This window comes from Molothrus aeneus, chromosome 7 (genome assembly GCF_037042795.1).
Source record: "Molothrus aeneus isolate 106 chromosome 7, BPBGC_Maene_1.0, whole genome shotgun sequence".
NCBI lineage: Eukaryota > Metazoa > Chordata > Aves > Passeriformes > Icteridae > Molothrus > Molothrus aeneus.
The window spans coordinates 33,535,839-33,562,696 of record NC_089652.1 but is presented as its reverse complement, the minus strand read 5'-3'; the positions used below and the strand labels follow the sequence as shown (position 1 = coordinate 33,562,696).

General features: G+C 41.7%; 1 protein-coding gene across 1 annotated transcript in view; it reads left to right on the top strand.

The window, feature by feature from the left end:
* The window catches only part of LOC136558957 (von Willebrand factor D and EGF domain-containing protein-like), a 170,991-nt gene that overhangs the window by 55,009 nt on the left and 89,124 nt on the right, over positions 1-26,858 (top strand). Inside the window, exons 5-10 of the mRNA XM_066553782.1 lie at positions 5,376-5,465; positions 7,113-7,248; positions 11,570-11,787; positions 14,815-14,888; positions 20,560-20,830; positions 24,004-24,182. Coding sequence (XP_066409879.1) covers positions 5,376-5,465; positions 7,113-7,248; positions 11,570-11,787; positions 14,815-14,888; positions 20,560-20,830; positions 24,004-24,182 — 968 coding nt within the window. The remainder of the gene's footprint in view (positions 1-5,375; positions 5,466-7,112; positions 7,249-11,569; positions 11,788-14,814; positions 14,889-20,559; positions 20,831-24,003; positions 24,183-26,858) is intronic.

Genomic DNA, 26,858 nt, shown 5'->3' with positions numbered 1-26,858 from the left:
ACAGAGGTCATTTCATTCCTCGAGGCACAGCCATCTATAAATTATAGCAGCACACTGTGAGTAATGAGTTATGCTAAGAAAGAAAGGTGTTTAGGAGAAAACTGTGCAGATTTTGCTCAGCACAGCAATCCAAAAGTTCACATGGCGAGGAGCAATTGTCACCCTACATAAACCATGGTGCTTGTTGTAAAATAAGAATGTTTAAGCAAAACCAGCCTTTCTGAGCTCTCTGATAGAAGTGACTGCTTTGCATGGCACTCTGCAACAGAAGGAGATTATGCCCCAGCCAAACAGATAGCAAATTATTGCCTCAATATATAAAATAACTGTTTTTCTCTCACAGAGGAAAAAGCGTGAAATTTCATAGAGTGGTTGGGATTGGAGGAGAGTCCAAAGATCATCCAGTTCTAACCCCCCTGCAAGGGCAGGGACACCTTCTGCTAGGCCAGGTTGCTCCAAACCCCATCCCAGCTGGCCTTAAACACCTCCAGTGATGAGGCAAGAGATCTTGCAGTCCTGTTGTTCTTGGTGCTGAAGAAAGCCAGACCTTGCAGAGCACTTACACTTCATCTCTCAGGGAAAATAGGATTTTTGTCTTATTGCCAGCACTTCTAAGAGATGCCCCAGTTCAGCCCAGGGCAGAGAAGCAGCTCATTCCAGATGACGGATTCACTACATTTATTGCATTTAGATGGAAAATCCTGGGCATACGGGCTCATAAATGTTAAATCATATTAATTCTGTACCTATGGAAATACTCAAGCACTTAGAAGGCCATCTTGAGGGTTTGCCCCTTCTCCTCTCCCAGATATAGCAAGGTTTCATCCTACAGACCCCCAGTCAGCACTGGCTCTCAGCATCTCCCCTTTGGGGTCACTTCATGCCCTTGGCTCAGCTCCCACTGACTCAGACTCTGTCACTGCCCAGTCCAGAGGTCTGCAACACCACCTGGACTCCAAAGTGACAAAGTGGCATTTCCCCATCTCGAGCACTAATCCCCTCCCAGCCACTGGACTTGTCAAAATCAACAACAGCAATAGGAAGACCTGCCTGTTTATAGGTCACAGCTGAGTTTACAATTTCTTCCTCAACCTTCAGGTAGAAAATGAGAAGCATCCCCACAGAAACAGAACTCTAGGTGAACTTGAGCAGAGATTTTAAAGCAGAAAGGGTCAGAGAGCTGATGAGCAAAACTCTGCAGATGATAAAACACCTTACTATTACCCTGGGAAAATTCCCTTCCTTAGCAGAAAGATGACCCAGAGTCAGCTCCCACACACTGCCTGGCCATGTGGCACCTGGGAAGGAGGAGCTGCCTCCTTCCTGTGCAGCCAGCAGCAAAGTGAGGAGAGCTGGGCTACCCACAGGGCCAGGTCACACAGCTGCACCTGCTCCCTCCTTTGCACAGCCAACAGCCCCTCACAGGGAGTGATTTGTGTTCTAAAGCTGCAAGGTCTAGTTCATTAATTAAATCAAAGACAGATTCTCCTGACTTTCCCCTTCCTGTAACCCTTCCCAGAGACTTTGTTCCTACCCCTTTCTGCAAATACCTACAGCCAGATCGTTTTCTCAAGCTAATGAGAACTATTTTTCTTTTCTTCCAGCTTCCCTAGAAATGCCATCCCTCAGTTCTGCTCATCCTTTGCTCTTTTCATCAAGGCTGCAAACCACAGCTCCCTCCCAGCTCCCAGCAGAGTTTCTAACCTCAGCCCATTAGTGTTTAATGGAGAAGGCAATGGCAGCTGCAGTGCCCCCTTTCACCTGGCCTGGTGATTCCCTGCCCAGCCTCCACCTTCCACCCAGGAGCGCCCTGCAGCCCCAGCCTGCTCTGACACGGGTGATACTGCAGGAAGGTGACCCAGCCCCAGGGTTAACAATCACCTTCCTGTTAATAATCCCCTTCTGCACCTTCTGCAGCCCCCAGACTGCCCTGCTGAGGGAATGGCCAGCAGGAGGTGACCCTAAAGGGCTCCTTGTGGGGAGAGGGGAGCTCCCCACAGCTGCCTTGGTTAACTGAACCCCCTGTATGAGCACAGGGGGAGAGGCTGATGGAGAGGGAAGTGCTGGATCTGCTGGCAAACGACCCCATCCTTGCCCCAGCCTGGGCTGCCCACACCACATTCAGAATTAGTTAGGGGAAAAGGTGAAATTGAAGACATTATTATCATCAAAACAAGTAGAAATAACTGATTTGGAGGAAACCTGAATTCTGAAAGCTATAGGGGAAAATACTCACATTTTAATGTGCAAGTTATTAAGGAGAAATTTTCTGGGGATGGTGACAGGTCCAAGGAGTAAAATATTCTCCTAAATTGTTTCACAGAAGTAACTGACCCTCACCAAATTAATGAATGACTTCTGCCTTTAGCTAAAGAAGCTGCTCATGGGGTTCATGTCAAAATGGGTACAACTCTGTTTGAGTCCATGGAAGGGGGGAAATCTGCTCCAACACACACAACATACACTCTTCTTACCTAAAAGAGCCTTTTTTGATAAACACACACAACATACACTCTTCTTACCTAAAAGAGCCTTTTTTGATAAGAGTTTTGTGCCTAGAAGAAGCCTTCTGCCCTATGGGAAGTTTTGCCAGCACACAGGGAAAGCAAAGCATCCCATAATAAGAAGCAATCCAGTCATCCTGTCCAAGGGTACCTGTCCCTTTAAAAGAGATGATGAAAAAATAGAATTTGACTTTTTTTTTAACAGATCCAATGAGTTTGTGGAAAAATACTTCCTAACTTGTCACGGCCATCAGCATACTGCTGTCAGTGGTGCTTTTATCTCTTTGCTTTAAAAAGGCTGCATCCTGAGATGGGTGTAGGGGGGGAAGAGAAAAAGAGAAAGAAGAAGTTGATTACTGAAGTGCAGAAAAAAGAGTTAGTATTTAGCTAAAGGCAAAAAAATCCCTCCTCCTTGGGATGACTATCATAATTATGTGACAAACTGTCAACCTGTAGCTCGGTATCTGATGAACTTTGCTGATTGTGAGGTGTGCACCCAATAAGGGTGGGAATTATATAAAAGACAGAAATAAAATGTAAATTGTATTTTAAATGATGGCTGTCCGTACATTTTGAATTTTGAAAGTTTGTGCTGACCTCCAAAAGCACTGAAGATTGAGCTGGGATGGACTGATAGTCTACAGATATCTCTGTGTGTCATTAGGGAGTAAGTTTTTATTTGAGTGTTTGGTGCTTTATCAATAAAATATACTTCTAAAATAGATATGAGAGGAAATACAATGAAGCTGGGTTCTGATATGTGCCAGAAAATCACTTTGGGGAAGATCACCAGGCCATCCTCTGTCAGTGCTGGGCATCCCTGTGCCTGTCCATGGCAGCTGCTGCTCCTTCCCTGGCACAGACCCTCCTCGTGCTGGGCTCAGAGGGAATCTCAGTGTGAGCATTTTTGGTTAAAAGCACTGAAGCCAAAAGTGCAAACAGCCCAGCAAGTGCAAATACATCACCTGCAATGTGGGTGCATGTGATCTGCTCCATGAGCTCTGCAAGGGGGTCAGTGCTGTTTGTTTTTGGTAGGGGGAAGATGCATTATCTGAGCCCTTTCTCTGTTGTCACCACCTTGCCAGATCCTGATTTTGCAGACTCTCCCTGTGGCAGCAGCAGGAGAAGCTGCAGGAGCATGATCAACACTCACTTTCTGCCTTCCCAGCAGATGAAGTGTTTAGGAAAGTCTGTAAGCTGAACACAAGCCTTTAGGGGAGGACTGGAGATAATAAATATCTAATGATAACAGGGGCTTATTACCTTGAGGAGACAACTTGCTCTCCTTCAGAGGCAGGCTGGATAACTATGAAATATCTGAGGAATTTTAACTGTAAAGTGTCTCTGTGAGGTGAGATCTGTCTGTTTTTTCCCCCAGTACACCCAGTATGACCTCAAGGCTTCCATCTTGTTAATGTAACAAATGACACCATTTTCACTGGGCCAAACTGTCTGGAGCTGTCTGCAAGAGAGTGAGAAAAATTGTGAAGGTAAAACCATCCCAAAAGGCACATAAGCCTGGGACTGAGCTGAACTGGAAATAATCCACTTGAAGAGCACAGAAAACACTTGTTTTTCCCCACAGCCCTACAAATGACCCTGTATTGCTGGTGGGGAATTTCTACTGCGCACAAATGAGGTGGGAAAGAGGATTCTTCAGTTTGGAGGGAACTCATGACTTGATGGTAACGAGGAGGGACTTTTAGGGTGCCAAAAGAAATATTGCAGGGTGTTTTGCAGCTCGTGGCCACATGAATCTGGGAATATCCTGGTGTAGAACCTGCTTTGCAGGTTGTGGCATGAGGGTTGTGCCTGAGCCAGCAGGTGAGAGCTACAGGCATCAGCATGGCCAGTGAGTGATGCTGGAAAATCTATCCAAAGGCATTTGTTATAATGGAAAATAAATTGGATTGGTCCAGTTCTTCCTTGTGGGTTACTTGAGGCTTAAAAAAGGCAGCAGCTATAAATATGTCATCTGAGTATCTGGAATTTGATTTAATATGTCACAATCTGTTACTTCATTTCCAAGAAGACTAAAAAAAAATATTCAGAGCTACAGTTTCAGAGTCTATTGTCATTTGCTTTAAGGAAAATTTCTGTATTTTAATCTTATGGTCCTAGAAATTATTTTTGCAATTTGGTTTTTCTGAAACCAATGAAACATTAAGTTGGCAGATGGTGTGCAGGCTCAGCAGAGATAAAAGTTGTGTGGCTGTGCTAGGAATACAACATAAGTGTCCTAGTACATTGTGTTTGGAGGAGGTTTTTATTTGGGTGAATTTTCTTTTCTTTTTCAATACAATATAAACCCTGTAGGCACATTTGCATCATCTTTTATAAAACTATAAGGAAAAAAAAAGGAGCTTCTCTTATTGCTGACACAGTTTCTGAGACTGGATGACTGTCAAACAAATTCAAATTTTAAAATAAAATGCTTACAAACGTGGTAGAGAGAGAAGATGCTTGATCCAGTGGACAGACAGGAGTCTGGGATCCCAAGAGCAAATGTCTGAATTCTGACAGTGACATCTATGAACAATGTAGTTTTTCCTGAGTAAAATGAGTCAAAATAACAAACCAAGGTGTTTAAAGAAAGAAGAAAAACACATCCTAAGAAGAAGAAAACACATTGTAAGCATAAAGTGTTATTAATTGTTGAGACAAAAGCCATACTTCTTTGCTTATTAAATGCATCAAAAATTCTTCCAAATCTCAAAATTTACACATAAATATGCTCAAAGTCTAAATCCCCAAAATATATCTCAGCAGTAGAATGAAGGCTTAAAAATTCTGAGCAACAGGAAGATGCATAATTATATGAGTGTTATTCAAGAAATGTTATAGCATGTGATGTTTATTTATTTGTTACAGGTCTTTTGCACTGTCACAGCTTTTAGGAGGGGCTCTCCTGAGCAGCAGTCACTGCCTGAGGACAGCCAAGGTTTCTATGCTGGCATTAAGGTAACACCCATGGCCCTGAGTCACTGACTAGGGAATATCTGAAAATCACAATGAAGAAACATAAGTTCTGATGATCACAAGCAGTGCTGTTCACTGTGAGAAAATGGCTTTCAGTTTGTCTGTAAAACACCCTGAAGCACCACTGGCACTGTTGCGGTGTTGTGAGGGTCCCCAGGACGAGGTGAGAGATGAGAATCTGACTCCAAGTTCTCAGAAGGCTGATTCATTATTATATTATATTATATTATATTATATTATATTATATTATATTATATTATATTATATTATATTATGAAAATTATATACTAAAACTATACTAAAGAAAGAGAAAGGAGACATCAGAAGGCTCGACAAGAATGAAGAATAAAAACCCGTGACAGAGTCTGACACAGCTGGCTGTGATTGGCCATGAATTAAAAACAAGCCACATGCTGGATAAACAATTCTCCAAATCACATTCCAGAGGAGCAAAACATGGAGAAGCTGAGGCTTCTCATCTTCCCAGGAGAAGAAATCCTGGCAAAGGGATTTTTCATAAAATATCATGGCGACATGGCACCATGTGCATGTGTAGACCCTGATGTGCCACAAAATATGGGAAAGCTCCATGTGCTAGTAAAGGTGCCCTGAACACCTCTGGGGGTTTTTTGGGATGGGAAGTCACACCTACAAACCTACAAACAAAGGATGCACAATTCTGTTGCAAATAAACCAGAACAAAGTGAAGACAAAATATGAATTTTTATCCATCATCCTGTTACGGTCAGGCATTACAAAACAGAAGTTGCTGGAGATAAATTCACACTGAGTGCAAGGACCAGTTCTAATCCCACTCGAGGATTAGACTGTCAGGAGATTTTTGGGATCTTCTGAGTATCTGAGTGTCATGCCTGCATGAAAGGGGTTTCAAACATCTGGCAGCCCATTCTGTGTGGCATCTGAAGAATAGTTTCTGAGGAATTTTTTTAAACGTCAGGATTTTCCAGGGAGTGGAAATTCCCATTTCCAACTAGCCCTGAGTGCTGTTCTTTTCCCAGGACAATGGGCAGACAGAAAAGGCACAACTCCAGCTCTCTCTCCGAACCTGTAATATTTTATATGCAGAGCAATTCTTCTTCCTGCCATAGCAGGGAAGAGGAATTGGTGAAAAATTGCAATTATTTTGCACCTGATGCAGACTACAAACATGGAGTCCATGACCATGAGGTTCTGCCAGGCTTTATGCCATGGTACTTCTCCTACTGCACTGGGGAAGGAGCTCCTTTAAACCAGGGATATTAAAAATTAAATAAACTCCACAGTATTATTCTCAGGCTTAATAAAGGCTGGCTTTCTGATTTGGAGATGAGAAGCAATTACACATTATATGGGAACCGCAAACATTTTCTTAATTGCAAATAATGTAGTTTAAGTATGTTAACAGCAATTTTACCTTATAAAGTTGAAGATCACTATGGCAAAATGTATTATTATTATTATTATTATTATTATTAAGGAGATTATGATAAAGGTTATTATTATTTTGCAAGTAATATCTTAATAATTGGTTAAAACCACTTCACACTTCATAGATGTCAGCGTTGCCTGATTAATCTGTCATCACTCTTGCTTGTCAAAATTATCTTAAAGTTCTTTTCTTATTTCCAGTTCCTGCCAGAGTCACTAGAAATTGCAGAGGATGGCAAGGAGCATGTTTTGACTGTCCTGAGCACGGTGCCCATTGCCTGTCCTGGGCAGGATGATTCCTGTAAAATCACTTTGCAACTAAGTACTGAGGACTTGGGTAAGAGTTTTACATATTGACATCTAATCAATGTGATTGTTTTTGCCAGTATTTAGGTTACAATGAATTCTAATAGAAAATATGATATATCAATAATACCAAAGGGCGGAAGCCATAAAATCAGCAAACTAAGCCATATTTTTATCTGCAAAATAAAACAGCTGATTATATCAGACAGATTTTTGAGAGAAAAAAACCCCAAGGCCATAAATCTGACTAGCAATAACCTGAACAGTAGTCTGTTGAGATTTATGGATGAAATAACTGAGAGTAGAAGAATTTATTTTAAATTCCAGGAGCATAAAATTCCATTTTTAGGGTTTTTTTGTAGCAGGAATGTTCTTAGGTAGAATAATTTCATTAATTATCAATAAAAAGCTCCCCTGCAGATTTATTATTCAGTAAATGCATAGTGAAGCCTTTTTTCTTTCTTTTGTTGGCTTATAGTTTTTGTCTAACTTAATACAGTAAGAAAAAATCATTTTTGTGCTTATGTATTATTCTCTTTCTAAACATTTAGGATTTTTTTTATTTTATTAACTTGAAAACATTGACAGTGTCACTGAGAAAACTCTTGCCCTTTCATTCAATAAATGCTGTCTTCATGTCAACCAGGTGGAATAAGTGTCCTGCCTAAGGGTGGCATGTGGGTATTTACTTTCTATTTGCACCAAATAAAACACCCAAGCTTTTTTCTAACAAGTCACTTCTTTCTCTTCCATAAGTGATTCAACAAGAGAAATGTTTAGAGATAGGATTACAGCTGCAATTTCTCTACCCACAAAAAGGCAGCTCTAAAAAATGTTGGCAAAACCCAGATAGGTCCTGATATTTTTCTCTTTTTAATTCCCTTTCCTAGCTCTCCTCACCATCAGCCAAGTGCTTAGACAGAAGAAAGAAAAATAATTTAAATGGTATCACAACACAATGAACTTAAACTGAGCAGCACCTTATGGTTCCAGCAGCTGTGCTGGCTCTCATACATGCAGTACTTTGCATTTCTCCATGGCTCAGTGCTGCTCTGTTCTACACCTGCTCTTGGCTTGGAGTCTGGGCTGCTCCATCAGGCAAACATCCTCTGAGCTCATGGGAGCGGATTTCCTTGGATGGCCAGGTGGAGGAAAGGCTGCCTCACACTGAGGGACTGGGTGTCAGGGCTGGTGCGTGCTGGGGCATCCCCACAGACCCCGAGCAGCTCAGGCACTGAGGATCAGATAGGAATGAGCCCCAGTCAAGGCCATTTGTTTAACTCACATTTTCTGAGGCATCCATCAAGGCTTTCAGAATCTCTCTGGCACTGGAAGCCTGGGCCAGGAGCTCTCAGGTGGGGGAGGCTGAGCTCAGCACATTGGACTGAGACTGACTCTCACCAAGGTCTCCTCCAGTCCCACAGTGTGCCCTTGACTGGAAGAAAGAGAGGATGCAGGACTTGCAGAAGCAGCTCTATTTCCAAGCCGTCAATGGGCTTGATGTGTTGGTGCCAAGAGGTGCCAGGAGGAAGGCACAGCTCGTCCAATTAACTCATATTTGAAGGAAGTTGTCACTGAAGTGGAAAATTCCTGTTAGTTTTGATCAACTCATTTCTGCAGCTTAGACTAGACCCAGCTCTAGCCCTTGGTTGCTCCATCCTGAGGCTGTTTCCTGGGATGACACTCGGGCTGTTATCTATTGAGCTATCTATATATACTTAAGGCTGAGGATCTGCTGCTGGGTGTCTGCACAACCACATTTGCTCTGAGCCTTTATTGTCTTTAGGCTCCATTAGTTTATCTGAAGGAACACTGCGGGCTTCTGAAAAATGTGTGCTGGCCACAGTGCTGGAAATTAAAAATAAAAACCATTTCAGCTGCGATTCGTTTATACCGAATAAATTAACTGACAAGCTCCTTGTCTGACTGAATCCATATAACTGCATTCTTGTGCTAATTATGTAGGGAATAAGTGATAAGAAAGCTAATTACAAGCACAGAAATATCTCTCCAAGTTCAGACAATATCATAATGAATGCCAAGGCACAGCAGAGCCACTGGAGTTCGGCTCCTGTTAAGTTTATCGCTACTATTTTGACAAGATGATTTTCTTTGATTTTAAACTTTTGTTCTGGGTTTTGAGCACGGCTCATGGGGCTGTAATGGCAATAGCTATTCCTCATGGAAACCTCCAATTTAATTGAATCAAGAACCTTGAAAATGAACCAGGACTTTTCTAAGATGTGAGGTGAGGCAGCCTTTAAGGACTTGATAGGAGAGATAAAATGTCATTAATATCTGTAGATTTTGGTTCAGTTCCCATAGTACTGTACAGGGTTAATTTAAATTATATTTCATGAGATTTTCCATAAGGAATAAGACAGTGATTATTTGATTGTGTTAAAAATGCCATCTTAAAATTCTTTATGCCATCTCTAGAAATTATTAAGCAATTCTACAAATGGGAAAAATGGTACAAAAATCACTTCTTTTAATATCAGAAAACCACTTGTTTTCATCTCAGATTAATTTTATGTCCACCATTTCTAGAACCTTATTATCATCTGATGATAATTAGCAGTCTGGGACAGAAAACTAAGTACTCCTCAAGAAATACTGTAAGTCCCAAAATCAGCATTTAGATTCTGACTGGTTTCAGTGGGACCACAGTTTCATTTCCTATCAGCCAAAGGATTCATGAAAGCTTGAGTGGCTTCTTGAGAAGAAAATGCACACTGTATGTAGTGCAGACCAGATGGCTCAGAACTAAATGCTATCATAATTCAGAGTGTGTAAGGGAAAACACACCTATGGAAATAAAAATCCAGGTTTGCCCTTCACCTGAGACCTCAGCAGAAAGGGTCAGCACCTGAGAGAAGTGGACACTGCCATTCTGGCTGCATGTAGAGGTCCCTTTAGGAAAGATATGATGTGCAGTGCCATTGTAACACTGGTTTTGTCACCATACATCATTTCTCTACCCACCACAGATGCTCACATAGCCAGTATCTCCATAGCTTATTATTTTCCTAATTTTTTTAGGGAATTTATCAGCACAATTCTTCTGCAAAGGACACAAATAAAACTACCATCGTTTTACTGATTGGAAGCAAAACACCATAACTAAGCCAAAAAAATATAAATACAGACCTGCTGCATTTGCCTTGCTGTTGTGAACCCGTAGTTCACCAAAAACTTACTCAAGAACCCTCCCTTTTCACATCAAAACACCTGTTTACTTTAAATTAAATAACTCCCAGCAGATACCTCCTTATAATCCAGACAGTGAAGGAGAAATGTTTTCCAGAACACAGATCCATCTTTTTCTTTGTCATGAGAACCACTTGTCTTCATTGCCTGGGCATGGACCCATAAAGGTAACACCGTTGTCCCAGAAATATTAGCACCTGTGGAAAAATAGAGACCACCGAGCTTTTAGCAAACTTTGAGGATAAAAAAACAGGACCCTGAAGAGTGCAGGGGCATGCCAGATTCAGTCAGTCACAACTGTCTTCATGCAAAGCCCATCTGGTTCCAAGGTGTCTTGGTTTGAAAAGACAGGTGTCTGCTAAGGAAGGCAGGAGCCTTCCTTCAAATGGAAAATATAAACCTCCAAATTATAATAATTTTGAAATTAAGTGGCTCTCAGGCAAAGATATGGGAATAGGAATAACAGTTCTTTACTAGGAGAATTTAAAAAAATCCAAATGCAATAGTAGGAAAAAAAAAAAACCAAAAAACAAAAAACCAAACCACAGACAGAGTCAGAACATGACCTGACACGCTGTGTGTCAGGGTGGTGGCACAGTCCCATCCCATGGTGGCTCAGCCTCCTGCAGTGCCAGCTGTGGCTCTGCTGGAGCAGGGATCCTGCACAAGGGGGGAGTTTTCCTCCGCAGCTCCAGGGCTGCTGGAGATGGGCCTGGGCTCCCTCTGGCAATGCAGGGCAGCAGAAAGCTGCTCCTCTGGGAATGCAGTGGGAAAAGGGGGCTCTGTTGCTCCAAATGTCAGATTATATCCAGGCAGGAATGCTTGGCGCCTCCCCCTGGGCGGAGCATCTCCCCATGGGATGATGGAATTTGATCAGCCCTGCAGGGACACTCACTGGCCATGAACAGGGGATTCCTGAAGGGAGGATTGGCTGTGGAAGAGATAAAGAAAACTGCCCAATGAACAGAATCACTGCCCCACCTCTAACAGATGGCAACAGAACACACATCCCAGCTAAATCTTTCAACCCAAGACACAAGGTGTGTGTGTCCTGGAACCAGAAGCGTTTCTGTTGAGCAGAGCAGGGCATGGGTGGCACTTTGGACGACTCTTGTCAGGCTCTGTGTTGGTGTTCACTCCAGGCAGCCAGGTCCCAGGGCCCCCAGACATCGCCCTCTCGGCCTGCCAGGTGGATCTGCTGCCGGGGCCGTGCTCGGGGAGCAGCTGTGCAGCAGCCAGGGTGACAGTGACAGCCGTGACCGACTTCGCGCAGGACGGGAACCGCGTCAGCCGCCTCAGCACCCGGCTGGCCGCGCCAGGGGATGTGCTCTGGAGGGCTTACACACCCAGGGATGTGAAGGTGAGGTCCTGAAATCACTTGGAAAATATTACAAATCTTTTCTTTTTTCCTTTTTTTTCCTCATTTTTTTCCCAAAGAAAATAAAATTTTGGGGATGATTGTCATAATGATTTGGGTTGGAAGGGACCTTAAAGACCATCCAGTTCTACCCCCTGCTATGGGCAGGGACACCTTCCACTGTCCCAGGTTGCTCCAAGCCCCATCCAACCTGGCCTTGGACACTTCCAGGGAATGGGCAGTCACAGCTTCTCTGGGCCACCTATGCCAGGGCCTCCCTACCTTCACAATAAATTTTTTTTTCCCTAATATTTGATCCCTCTTTCAGCAGAATAAAGCAAATCAGTCACTTTACACACCAAGAAAATGAAATGGAATTCCCTGTGCTTTGACAGGTTTAGGTTTGATTATTAGTCAGCACATCCATAAGGCCAAGAGCTGGAACACAGAGGTCACCAGGAATGCTCCTGTCCACTGGAAAAGGGGAGAGGGAGAACATGGGTTAGGGAATGAGCACCTTTTTGAGAAGGAGGGAGGGGGAATCTGAGTGTTTGGAGAACATTTTCTGAAAAAGCAGAGGAAAGGCAGAGCCTCAGAAAGGAGAGAGGAGAAGGGGACTCAGCAGTGCCGTGTTCAATTTGTAACTGTGCTGTGAATTGCCAGGACACTTTCAATGACACTGCTGCCCCACCTTTTCATTTATACCACTACAAAATGTCCAAAATAAAAAAAATTTTAAAAAACCAAACAAACAAACAAACAAAAAGAAACAATCAGGAAGGCAAGCCACACTTTCCCTGTAGAAAGCCTGGCTAAAGAAATGCGGTGAGCAAGGACCAGCCCTTTCTCCATGAAGTTATTTCAGGACCTCAGCTGGGAGGTTTGGGAGCTGTAATCCCACCGTCCCAAAAAATTAACCAGAGCACAGATTTGACTGAGCTGAATTTCTCAGAGCAGGGGCACATCCAAGCTGGAATATCTTAAGTAACTGAAAGCAACCCCCCAGTGAAATCCACAAATTCCCTGCCCTAATTTTTGTGGATTTTGTCATGAGAAAATAAGATTAAACTGGGCCAAAAGAATGTTTGTCTTCAAAGGTAAAATGCCTAGCATGGGTGTATAACATTTCATCTCCAGAACTGGCTTCTTTTTAAGGTTCTTAAACCAGAAATTACAGCTAATTCAGCATCATGCACTCACACACTCATATTTTTTCTTGAAATTACAAATGCTTTCATTAAAATATGAAGATGTATCAAGTGTGAAATTGAATAAATCAATTTTAATAATAAATTCCATTTATCTCTGTTAAAATTTGATATATGGAAACATAACAGACAATACTTCCCTCCCCCCCATTTTCACATTGCTGCTTTGTAGTTAATTAGAGGCCTTAATGTAACATGGCTCTTGAAGCATAGCAAGAAAAAGTCCATGTATTAAAATCCACGTAATCTTTAATCCTTCTGACTTGTTCAGATATTTTTGATTTATCTGAAAATTGAACAGAAATGGTGGGCAGAACATCCTAACACATCTAGATACCTGTAAACAGGACTTCCTCAGCAAACTACTCCTGCCTCCAACCAGGATTTGTGTCTTCTGCTGGCATCATGCAAGAAGGAACAGAGCAGGAAGAGCCACGTGGATTTGTTCGTGCTAAATTTTTACTTAGGTTGTGTGAGGCTGTGGAGAAAATGGGAAAATTCAGAGACACTTCATATCACACAGTAAATCCAAATGACACAGCTGACCCCAGATCAAAAAGTTGTTCAAAGAGAGGTTAATTTTTTGAGTCCTCAAGACCATCATTCTAAAAGTTTGGCGTGCCAGACACAGGTGGGCATCTCAGTGTTTCTGTGTCGTGGTTAAGGGGTATTTTGAAATACAGATGATGTATTGCTGCAGGTGAGGATTGTTGTCGGGAACTGAAGTTCTATCTTCATCCTCTAATTCATTTATTTAATTTCACCCCTGTTCCCAAAAGCCAGGTTCTGCTTTGTCACTGAGACACTGCACAGGGATATAGCAGCCATCCTTCTTCCCTGCTCCATGGATCCTGGTAGAACTAACTGAAGTGCACCTCTGGGCTCCTCATGGGCAGGGAGGGAGCAAAGAATTAACAGCCCTGGCCAAGAAATCAGTCTGTCAGGATGGATAATGGAAAACCATAACACTCCATCACTCCCACCAGTATGACTGGGGGAGCTCTTCATATCACAAATCACTACATAACCCAGTCCTGCATTTTTGGGAGCTGGTCAGCAGAGCACTCAGCCATTGAACAAACACCCTCCTGAGCAGACCTGGCAGCGTGGGTGCAGCACTGCCTGGGATTCAGGTGTTACAGCTTCAGAGCCCTGCCCCTGGCTTCTGCAGGCACATCTGCTCCCTGCAGGGCACCAGGGCTCTCTCTGTGACCCACCTGGTGCCCAAGGAGGCAAGGGCTGATGCAGATGAAGATCACTGCAGCTGCAGTAGGTCCTTTCCTGTTTCACCCACATACCTAAATCAGTGTCATTTGGAGCTTCCTCATCAATATCTGATCAATATCCACATCAAATAAATAAATCAGCCATTGAGATGCTGTAATGGGAAATCTGAGGTCAAATTGGGGGACAGGCAGCTACTACTAAAACATGCTAATGTTACTTAATTATAGCATACCTTTTTACCATACTTCAGGCAGTAAAATTAGTACAATTTAATGAGCACTCTATTCTCTTGGTAATTTCAGTGAATGATCTGCTCCTTAGCAAAAAGTTTTAATAAAAATACTTCAGCTTTTACCAGATAAAGGAAGACATTACATCAGATGAACAGGAACACTTTGAATTCCCTCATTGGCTATGATTAAACGCTGCTGTTTGAAAGCAAAGCCCATTTTGTCCCTATCTGCAATCATGTTTCAGAAGTCAGATTGTAGTTTGTACTTAACCCATGAATCCTGCCCCTAATGTTTTGTGAGGAACAGTAATGAAGGAAAACTGCTGTGTAGACTGTATTCATTACACATTTCATTTTAACTAGGTCACAGTTCGAGACCTCCCAACAGGGAACTGCTACTCTTTCACTGATCCACACATTATCACATTTGATGGATGGTGAGTATTTTACTTTGAAATAATTTGGCTCAATTACTGCAGTTATCAGTTTCTGGACGTGGCATGCATTTGGGCTTACATTAGAATATCAAAAAAAGCATTGAACAGGTTTGCTTACAATGAGGAATCTTCTCCTTCAACAGCACAAGTGGTTTCCTTCCAGCTGTGTACTTCTTTTAACAAAAGGACTAGAAATGGATTCATCTTTGAGAAGCAATGCGTTTGAGTCTGAATAATTTTTACAAGACAAAGGTCAGATTCCAAAATGTTCTTCAAATAGAACCATCGCCAGTGTCTTTGTGAGGTTGTCTACACCACAAGTTGTTGTGTTAGTGACACCCCAGTGCCACCCAAGTGACACTTTATGTCACCAGGGCAGCACAGCACACAGGGACAGCCTCCACAGGAGTTTAGCAAGATCTGCTGCAAAGTCACTCATCAGAAGGATGCTCTTGGTTTCTTCTGTTTCCAGAGCTGGTTTGTGTCTAGCTGGAGTTGCCAATCATAAACACAACCAAAAAACCCCAAAAAGATGGCTCTAATGTCTCAGATAAAAAAGTGCAGAAATTATAAATGTCAAATATCAGGAGAAGAATGCAAAAATAAAGTTGTACGTCCTCCTGTAGTGTCCAAATGTCCTTCTGTATTACCCAGCAATAAGCTGCTTAAAGACTTACAGAGTCAAAGTGGTGCCTTTGTGTTTGACAGCCTGAACTGTACAGAACTTTTCCACATTTAACTCCTCTAATCATTCATTAATCTATTTATCCCAGCTAATTGGCATCACTGAAAGCTTTTAAAATTTGCACCTGGCACATTTGATCCCATGTTGCCAATATTTGAGATGACATTCCAATTTTGTCATTCTGCCATTGACCTCCTGATGGCACAGACAGTGACTTTGGGTGCACAGCATCCACAAGGGCTTGGCAGGTGGGAATTTCTGCTATCCTGACATCCCAATTTCAGTCCAACATGCTCTGGAGGTGGCATCTGAAATGATGTCAAAGCTGGAGAAATCTGTTGATGAAATGTGAGTAAGAAAGGCAGTGACTCCATTAAAGGTTACACTTCTGCTTCTAACAAAGATTTCATGTAAATTGGGCAGTCTGAGATAGGAAATTAGCTCTGCTTATCCATGGTTTCCCAGTCCCCCTTCTGCTTTGCTGAACAGCATTTAAATGTGGCCAGGAACTTGTTTCATAGAAGTTTGGGTGCTTTTCTTGCCTTGGAAGCTTCATTAGAGCTGCATGAGGTTCAAAGGTATTCCCATACCTTATGTAGCTGCAATTATTTCAACTCTGGGATATTAAACTAGATCAGAGTATTATTTCAAACCTCTCCATACATTTATATTCTAAAATACTCCCTTTTGATTTAGGGCTGGGAACAGGCAGTTATCTGTCAGATTGTTGTGTTTAGGAAATTATAAATAGCTGAAAAGTACTTCTTGGAATGGGGATACCCTTCCAGCCATGTAGCACATTTTTACATTGCTTCCATGAAAAAAAAGGTCTAAAACCAAATAAAGCAATTTGATTTGAATAACTCATTTTTGAATCCTATTGTTGATGTCACGCAGAAATGCTTCTAAGCAATTTATGTTCTATTTTGACCCAAGGAGTTTGAAAAAGCCCATCAGTCTGTGTCATCCTTCCTCAGAGTCACACAAACTCAAAAGAGGAAAAACCTGGGATCAGCTTGGCCCCTCAAAAGCTGCACTTTTTTTCCTTGTGGACACAAATTCATCCCTGCTCTGTCCAGTGCAGCTTTTAATGAGCCACATTGGTGGGGCTTCGTCCATCTCAATAACCAGGTTATGTCCCTAAGATAGATCACTTCTTGGTATTCAGCCAAGTTTCTTACCCATCATTTCACAGTCCCATTACTCCTACTTATATTCCCATTTATTATTGTAAATAATTTCTCTTTCAATTATTATAATGATTAGGCTACCTTATTACACATCAGTTAAGCAACTTCTCTGACTGCCTATCCAAAAAAAAATTGCTACCACATTAGCAAATGATTTTAAAGCTCTGCCTTTAAGGAGTGAGGAAAGCAAGGTCTGGAAGGGAAGCGTTCCCCTTTTTTCATGTAAGGAAATGTGGTGGGAAAATGTGTTTGAAATGAGAAACTTTTTGTGGTTTCAAAATTTAAATGAAAATCGTGAAAAATTTAAAATTTAACTTCAGTAAAAATAGTTATTTAAATAAATTTGTAAAATTGAAAAATGGTACAAAAATCAAAAGTCTGGAAGTGTTTTTCTTATTGGCAGTACAATTTTCTTACTGAAAGGGCCACTTCCAATGTAATTTTGAGTTCTATTGTGATGTTTCCAATGGTTTTAATCTGACATAGTGAGCTCACGTTACATCTGAGGTAGTTAGCTATTCATTAGACCACTGAAATACCCAACTCCCACTCCTTAATAGCACTCCCCTTTGCTGTGCCTCCTGCTAATACATGTCTGTAGGAATATTTATCTTGTAATCTTTTCATTCTTCTCACCAAAGGCTGTGACTGAAAATCAAAGAAGAATGTGTCATATTTTACAGCATAAGCACAATCAATTTGTGTATATTGGAGCGTAGATGTGAAATAACGTTAATTACACCAGCTAAAATCCAGAGAGAGCACTTCCTTTTATAGCAAAGTACCTTCTAAATTAAACAAATGTGAAAGCCTGGTAAAGCAAAAGTATAGCCCTCATTACTGGTTATGTCACATAATAAATATAAAAGCTTTTCATGCCATAAATCGCAGATTCTTAAATATGAAGTACTAGCTTAAAACTAAATATGCAGAAAATCCTTTTAGGGCAAAGTAAAAAGGGGAATTTCTTTTGGTTGGGGAACTATATACATCATTTATGTTATTTTGCATTTTACCTAACCAAAAAAAGTTAAAAGATTTTTCAGACTTCTCAAAAATTTTCACTAATCTGTATTATCCCAACAATATTACCACCAAGGAAATGGCACCATTTGCTGGTTGGCTTTAATTGCTTTCATCATAGGAGCCCACAGCTAAGTCCTGGGCATGAGTAGCCCTGCCAGGTGCTGGGGTTTTGATAGTCTGCAGCAGTTTAGCTGTCCCCAGGCATCCAGTGCCTGCTGAATATAACCCAACATCTGCTCTGAGAGCGACGTGATGGGATGAACACTCTGAAAGCAGAGAACGTCCTTCAGCACCACCCAGCTCTTCATAGGGTCAAGCCTGCCGTGAAATTGTTCCTAGTAGCAGAGAAAGATGGAGCCTGGAGGGTCAGGCCAACAAATCAAATCATTTGGTTTGGCAAAGCTGTGGTGGAAAATCTTCAGGAATGACCACAAAAAACACTGAACAAATACAAAGGTAAAGTGCAGCTTGGTGAAGAGGAAGTGTGGTGTGTGAGTTAATTGAACGCTGCTAGGTAGTAGTTGTTTACATATGTTTATATCCCCTTCTGTCCCTCTCTTATGATTTACCAACAGAAATTGTTCCTATAGAAGCTCACTGCCATAACCAAACACTCAGGAGTGTTTTACAATTACTGGATAAAGAGCATAACTCAAGCCATGACTTCAAGCCAGGACAAGAACTTGCTTCCCCCCTTGGAAAACAATCTAAGTACAAAAGGGGGAGGGAGGGAACCCCTTTTCACCCCATCTGCCCATTGCTGCAGACTTTCAGGGGAACAGGGTGGCGAAGGGCACTGTGGAGGGAGATTTAGACTCAAACAGTGGTGCCTGGTTCACAAGGAACATGCAGAACTCCTTCCTGCAAAAGCTGCTCCAAGCCTACTTCAGGCATTTAGTACTACAAGCAACTCCAAGGTTGTCCAAAGAATCATTATCACAATTACAGTTGTGTAAACATCACAAAAGTTTACCTGACTACATCCAATTATCCATCCAACTGATCTGAAGGCTCCTGGAAGCTCTAATTTAGGCACAGTGCAGGCTTGTGCTGTGCAATCTCTGCCATGACTTAATTGAGGGACTCAGAGTGACTTCCAGGAGGGTTGGATTGGGTCCACTGTCAGTGATTATTAAGCAATAAATAGCTCCCCTGACTGCAATGACATTTACATGCATATGCAAAAAGAGCCTTCTCTACCAGGCAGAGATGATTAGTCTGGGTACAGCCAATCTGATGCCTGATTTCCCATCAGCCTCCTTAAACTCCTCTCCTTCTAAGCTGATCCTGTGGAAGAAAACTGTGGAAGGGGCTCTCATAAAATATCCTCTTTCTCCCCCACAAAGATGTCCAAATGGAGCGAGTACTAGAGGTTTAAAGAGATTATCTGGTTTTTATGTTGTCCTTAGTTCTGATCAATCTTAGCAGCAGCATCTATGCAGTGTAATACAGGATTTATGTATCTGATTAGAAAGTAGGATGAGACAGAACCATTCAAAATCTTATCACTTTATGGCCAACCTAAGTTTTTCAAGATGAAAGATAAAGTCAGATGTGCTTTCTATCAGAGAAAAGGAGCTGAAGTTTAAATTTTTTACTATGTTTTAAGCTACAAAGTTATCTCTAGCTTTTTTTTTTTCTGAAGAGGAACAAAACACAGAAATGTACATGTAAAAAAGTCACAGTTCATAAGCCATTTGCTTCTCTGCATAAGAAACATTAATGGCCTGAAACAATGAGGATGTTTGTATGTATTGTTTTAAAAATAATCCTGTTATTTAGCAGAAGCATTTTATACATGGCTTTTAATGTTTTTTTATTGTACAAAATAATAAAGCTTATTATTATAAGCTTATAGTTTAGTTTCCACATTAGTTAATTTCATAAAAATTGAGTTGAAAACTAATCACAGTGCCTTAAAAGAAAGCAGAATAATCCATTGTTTTTAAAGATGGAAGCTGTTGGCTAATAGGAAGAAAACATCAATAACATATATTAATTATATGGCTACTATTTCCTTTTATATAACAGAATAAAATAGAGTGAGAATGAGACAAGCTTATGGAGTGAGAGCACAAAGAACAAGCAGAAGAGGGTCCTCTCACAGGCCTCTGTGGTGGAAACCCCAGAGGTTCCAGATGGTTCATGCAGAGGCCAAGCAAAGTTGTTAAAGTTATGCTGCTCTTGGCCTCATCCAGACGGAGCAGGGACATTCCTTACAGAAAAGAATGAAAGTCCTAAATTGCTCTCCACGCTGATTGCTGATCCAGGGAGTGTGGTAGTTGTGCTTAGGGGAAAGTCATTGAGGGGGAGGAACAAACTTCATTTTATCTGGCTTTTAGTAGAATCCCAGATTTTCACAGGAAGCCTTCACCTAGCCACAGCCAGACTTGTAAAATTTGGTGATTAGTCACAGAAGAGGTTATTTGAGCACCGATTTCCCTTTGAACATCACACTCTAAAAATCAACCAATTTTGTTGAGGCAGGAAACTTCTTCCCATTTGCTTTACATCAAATGTTTACCCTTTTTACCCATGCCCATTGCCATGGCAGCAGCTGGGACACAACTCCTGCTTTTCACAGGAATCCTTAGTCACTTCCAGCCAACAACTGCCACGGCGTTCCCTTGGATACAGAGCCAGAGAAACTCTTCCCCAAGTCCAGCCAGCGCTCTGCTCTAATGATGGCGCGCTGCTGAGCGACTCCCAACACAGGTGCATGCTGAGGGTGCCTAACCCTGTCTGGTTTTGTTTCTTTGTGGCTGTTCAGGCGCTACGACAGCCATAAAATCGGGACGTTCCTGCTGAGCCGCAGCGAGTCGCGGGCGTTCGAGGTGCACGTCCGCCAGTGGGACTGTGGCGGCCACCGCTCCGCCACCGCCTGCAACTGCGGCGTGGCTGCGCGAGAAGGAGGGGACATCGTGGTGCTGGACACCTGCAATGGCCACTTTCAGGACAGCAGGCCCCAGCTGACCATCAAAAGCACCGAGGCATCACCACAAGTCAAGATCCTGAAGTCGTACGGAGGCAGGAAAATAACAGTACGTGAGTGGATGGCTGAGCGCTCTGGTGGCGGTTGCGCTTTCAGAACTAGTGTTTAATATTTCTGAATTATCACTGAAGTTGTTCTCAGGGTTTCTGTGGTTGAGATGACACCGAGGTGTTAGAAAGTCTCTTTTTCCCAGCCCTGAGATTGAAGAAGGAGTCAGGATTCTTTGGCTGTGCTTTTCAAGGTGGTTTATTCTCTGTTATCTAAAACATTCTTTTCCTGAACTGCTGAGATCTGTCCAGCAAGTCAGTCCGAGGCACACTGCCCGCCCCTGAGGCAGTGTTATCTTTTTATACTAAAAACTACCTTTACATTATTTACAATAATTTCCCAATACCTATCACCTATTTACAATAATTTTCCAATACCTATCATCTATGTCGGACAGTCTGTCTCTAATCCAAAAGTGTCAACATCACCCAGAGGATGGAGGCTAAGAAGAAGAAAGAAGAAGGGCAAGGCACGCCCAAATCCCTCCATCTTGGCTTCTGAACCCCCATTCTAAAAACTCAAAATTCTACTTTTCTATCTTGTAACAAACTAACTATCATTCTACTTAAACTCTTTTGGCTTGAGAATCCTCATATAAGGTTGGCAATTTTCAGTTTTTTCCATGGGCTAAAATCAAAGCCGCAGGTGTCTTTGGCTTTATGCCAACGTCTCTGAGCCCCCTGGCAGGGGCTCGAGCCATCCAGGGCACCCAGAGGGATGTCTTGGGTTCCAACAGTTCCTATGAAAATATCTGAAGCCATCAGAGTGCCTGCAGCCATAGGTACTGCAAAAAGAGAGGCAGGGAAGTAGCTGGTTAAAGTGTTGGTTAAGCAAAGTGTGAAACCAAACAAAACAAGTACCTCTGGAAATTTTTTGGCGACACAGCGGAGCTCTGATAGCACCGCTTGCTCTCTGCAGCACTCCATGTTTGCTTATGCCAGGCACTACCCAACCACATCACATAAAGCAAATTTCTTTGCAGAGCTCAAGATATAAATATGCAAGGAAAGATCACAGGTAGCAGAGTAATGGAATTTTTGAGTGGAGCAGTAAGACACTATTATCCAGAGCCTAAGAGCCCCCAAAAGCTATGAAAATGGGCTGTAAATGTGCAACATTTGCTGTAACATAAAGCATTTGCCTAAACAAATATATGGCCACAACTTACTTTGCATAAGTATTGCTTATCCACACTAATAGACTGAAATCACTGGAAAAATAAGAGCAGGCTGCACCAGGGGTTTTGGTAAAGAAAAGAGCTGCAAATTATGGCCAAGAAGATAATTTTATCCTAGAGTTGTATCATCAAGATTTATTGCTATGAAATGTTTTGGATGAAGATCGGTCCACAGCAGAGCCAGAATGATGCAGGAAGTGCCTGTGCTTGGCTCTCCTTGTGATCTCACTTGGAATAGACCTCAGGAAGGCAGTAATTGAAAGTCTGTTAATTATAGAATAGAGAAAAAGCAGGAATCAAGCTGTCATTTCATTTTGCGACTGAATGCAATATAATTACTGTTTTATTACTAGGATAATCTTAGCAAGGAATCCCTACTCTCATTTACACCTGAGGTAAAACTCAGGGAAACAAATCAGGGCAGGCTGGGGACACAATATGAATCCTGCTGTGAGGTGAGTGGGAATCTACAGGAACCGTGCGGCAGAGAACAAGATCCCAGAGCACACCACTGAGTGGGATGCATCCCAATCTTCCCAGCACTTGTCCATCATTATCCTCATGCAGCTCAGGAACTGGCTCCCACAGGCTCCCACAACAGTCAAGGAAGATCAGAATGGGGTTGGGTCACGCAAAGCGGCAGCTTCCAGCAGGGAGTCACTGAATAACTCTGCAAACTGAGGGCTCAAAAAACCTTCTTTGAAGCCTCAATTAGCAGCATTAAATCCAGGTGGGATGCCTTGCCCAGGGCAGCAGGATAGGAAAGGGTTAGAGCCCTCCAAACTGCCAGAATAAATTCACACCTGGAAATATTAATCTGGTCAGCGCAGAAGACTGAGCAATTCTGACTGCAAGGGTTTTACACGCAGCCCTCTAGAAAAAGCCTGAAGTAATGGGGAAATAAAATGGGCAAAATTATAATTTAGTGAAGCCAAACTCTGATTAAACTCTGGATTCAAGCACAAAAATAAAAATATGAGCTTGTTACACCTTCACAGGTATCAGTAGATATGATGGGGAGGAACTTCAAAGGGACCAGAAAATCCCCACCCAAAATAAAGGAAAACGAAGGACATTATTTGGATGAATAAATTATATTTAGGCAGGGGCCACTTAAAAAAAGGAAAATAATACTTTTGAAATTATTATAATGAGATGTTGGCAACTCTAATGTATTTTTTAAGATTAACTGAAAATGTTTACTTCTGGATAAAAAGAAAGTATTAATGCTACTTATCAGGATAGCATGTTCCTGCTCCCTCTCCAGGCTCAGAAAATTTTCAAAGAGTTTTTTTTAACCTGTAAAAATACAGCAAATAAAAAAAAAAAAAGTCAGTTGAACAGATATTTTCTTTTTGCTTTTTTTTTTCCCCTTATATTATTTGGTTAGTAAACCAATCTGAAAAATCCATTATCCACACAGTTACTTCTTGTTTTGAACACTGCTAGGCTTTTTTTCCCTTTTAAAGGTCAGTGTAAGCCTACCACTAGTCCTTTAATGAGAAAATTGTTTTATCCACTTTAAAACACAATCATTTTCTGGATAATCTGGCCTTGGAAAATGAAACAATTGCTTAGAAGGAAGAAAGATATTTTTCAATCTTGGCAGTTTCTCTAAAAAAAGTTATTATTATAAAATTATTAATATAAAAGACACAATGTTGGCCTTATTGTCAGGGAAGTCACTTCAAAAATTAGCTGGTAACTTACCACTGGGAAAACTTCAATGGAGGCAAATATTAATTTAAGAAGAAAATACTCATAGAGTTATATATTTATGTAATGCTATCAGATACTAATGCCATGGAATCTGAAAGCAAGCAAAATAATAGCACAAATAAATATTTATAGTGTTTCTAAGTGATCTTAAATTACCTCTGCCATCACTAACATCCTGCTTTGAAATTTTTGCTTATGGAAAGAGATGTTTTTTATTGCATAAAAAGCTTGGTAAGAGCTTCAATGTGTTTTGTTGGGTTTTTTTTCTGCCTTTTCAGATCCTGTTCCCTTCTGGGGCATTTGTTCGAGCAGACCTGAGCGAGCGGGGAATGGGTGTGACAGTGAGGACACCGGGCAGGGACTTCAACAGCACCCGGGGCTTGTGTGGCCTCTTTGATGGGAGGGCTCACAACGACCTCAACAACATGCCTCAGGAAGACTTCATAGAGGAGTGGAGGTACAGAGATCCCAGCCAGGAGATGCTCTGAGCTGTTGGGAAGGACGAAAGTTTGACAAGAAAGTCTCACAGATATGTGTGCTTAGCAGAAAGATTTTTGAATGTAGAATCTGAAGAAGGAATGGAAATTAAAGCAAGTTTTGATATGGAAGAAAAGAATTGCTGAGCCAGTCTTACTGGCTAACCAAGGAGGCAAAGGGTGTGTTAGTTAGAAGGGGTTTTTATGGCTTAGAGCAAAGGATAAACGCACCTCAAACAAGAAGATGTTTTTACCAAGCAGAAAGATAGCACAGGCAAACAATTCAGCAAATGTTGCAAGTAAAGAAAATGTCTCAGAATTTTCCACTGCAAGAAAACTGAAACACAACTTCTAACTTAAACTGTAATGTACTGACTTTAGTGACTGGAGAACAGTAACATGAATATGGTAATTATAGTAGTTATGATAGGCTATAGATAAAAGTTCAGGTATAGGTTGGTTCTACTGTATTAAAATGCTCAGCAAAGAGAAGTATATAATGCATTGTGACCAAAAGAAAAGTCTATAATGCAATATAACCAAAACCAAAGGGTTTCCAGGGCTGCCTGCAGCTGGAGCTGACAGCTGTAGGCACAGGCTCTGTCACCCATGACCCGGGACTGCTGTAACCTCTTGGATGGGATAAATTGCATTTTGAAGAGCCCCTGGAGTCCTGCATCTCTCTTTTCCACTCTTACACTTAGCACTGTTCCAAATGGCCTTGATGGGTTTATTTCATTACAGACTCCCCTAATGGCCTGTAAAGAGATCTCCTTAACCTAAGGGAGAAGCCTGGAGACCCATCTCCATCCCAACAGCACAGGGGCTTAATCTTCAGTCAGCACAAAACACATCAGCAGTTTCCAAGAGAGAAGTTTTATATTCACAAGTGATGTCATGTTAACAGCTGTGTTAAGATCCCACTCAGCTGTTAAAAAATAAGTGCAGTTCTCACCCACCCTTGAAAATGTAGGTAGCTGACAAAAGGGATTAATTAAGGGTTTCGGATTTCTCTTGTTCTTTTATTCCTGAATGCTAATTACAACATGTGAATATAGATTAAATGTTACATTTTGACAAAGTCTGGTAATATATGTACCATGCTAAAACCTAATATCAACTCTACCAATAATGACAGTGAGCTCTGAAAACTTGGACTTTCTGGGACAGATGGTCTGGAAACAGAGCCAGGAGTCTGACTCTGACATCTCCCTGTCACAGTCCCTGTCCCTATCCCTGCTCCTGTCTCTATCCCTATCCCACATTTTAATTCCTGTTGCTGAACTTCAAACATGCCTAATAGGTGCTCCTAAAACCAAAATGGTTTTGCTTGTGTAGCCTGGTTTGTGAAGTAAGGAAAAAGAAGGCAAAACACTAACATAGCACTTAATCTGTATATGGGAGGTCAGCACAATCCTATAGGAGCAACGAATTTTTAGGCTTCTTACACTTCAGAAAATAAACAAGCACCTCTGTCATATTCTAGTTCTATTCAGTGGGCCTAAATAATGGCTACCTAATGTCTATTTTGGCCTGTCATTATGAATTCTACTATTTAGAATTCAACAGCCATCATAAACATCCTAATAATGGGGTAATCAGTCAGAGATTGCTTCTGAGAAGGCAGATGGAGAAATAGCTTGGTGCTAGAACCAGCCAATAACTCACTGCCCCAAAAAAGAGCTAAAAGGTCCTTAGGAGCACTTGCTCAAAACAATTTTGTTGAAAAAGCTGAAGCCAAAGCACAGTGCAAAGGAATTTGGTTATGAAGCACTGAGGAGTTTTCTAGGGCTGTGTGATGGAGATTCCTCAGGGAAGGCAGAAGCTCCTGCTAAGTGAGAAGGGCAGGAGGGGTGGTGAGTTTCATCTTGCACTACTCCCAAGGATGGATTCTCAAGGAGCCCTCAGAACCTGTAAAAAAAACCAAACCAATAGAGAAACTGAGGTCACCTCCAGAGGAGACTGGATCTTTCTCTGATCCACTCACTGAGAAACAGCCCAGTAAAAAACAAAAGCTGGAGGGTGACTTTTCTGCTGCTGTTTTTAATTTCATTTTAAATAACCCTGAAAGCATGCTAGGCTTTCTCCAGCACCTGAAGCCATCTGAGTGCCCACCATCTGGCAGTTCAGAGCTTTCCCTGGCTCCCACCTCTCTCAAGCAGCTGCAGGGCCCTGCATGCACAGATCAGTTTTACACACCAGCTTTCCAACACAACTTTTAAACAGTAAAACAACATCAGAGCTTCCCAGCCACTAAATAGCAACCAGAGAAGAGATGAATTTTGAAACATGTGATTTAAGTAGGCAAAATAAAATCTTCAGACATTTAAAAATACTCCAAGAGACCAGCAGCAATGCTGTTAAATTCTGGACACTTTCTCTGTAATAGCATCCAACTCAATTGGATGAAAAAAACTTTTCTTTAGCTCTTCCTGGATTATAGTGGGTGGGTCAGAGGAATGATAGTCTGGTCATCTCATGCAGGGGACAGAGGGGCATTTGAGCTCACTGAGGAGCAGCTGTACATGCATGGCTGTGAGGAAGGAGGGAGTTTCCTTTCTTTCCACACCGTACACCTCTGTTCTGTGGACAGGGGCTGACCAAAAGAAGGTAATTGGTTTCATGTGGGATTAACAGAGGATTTTGTTTCAGTAAGA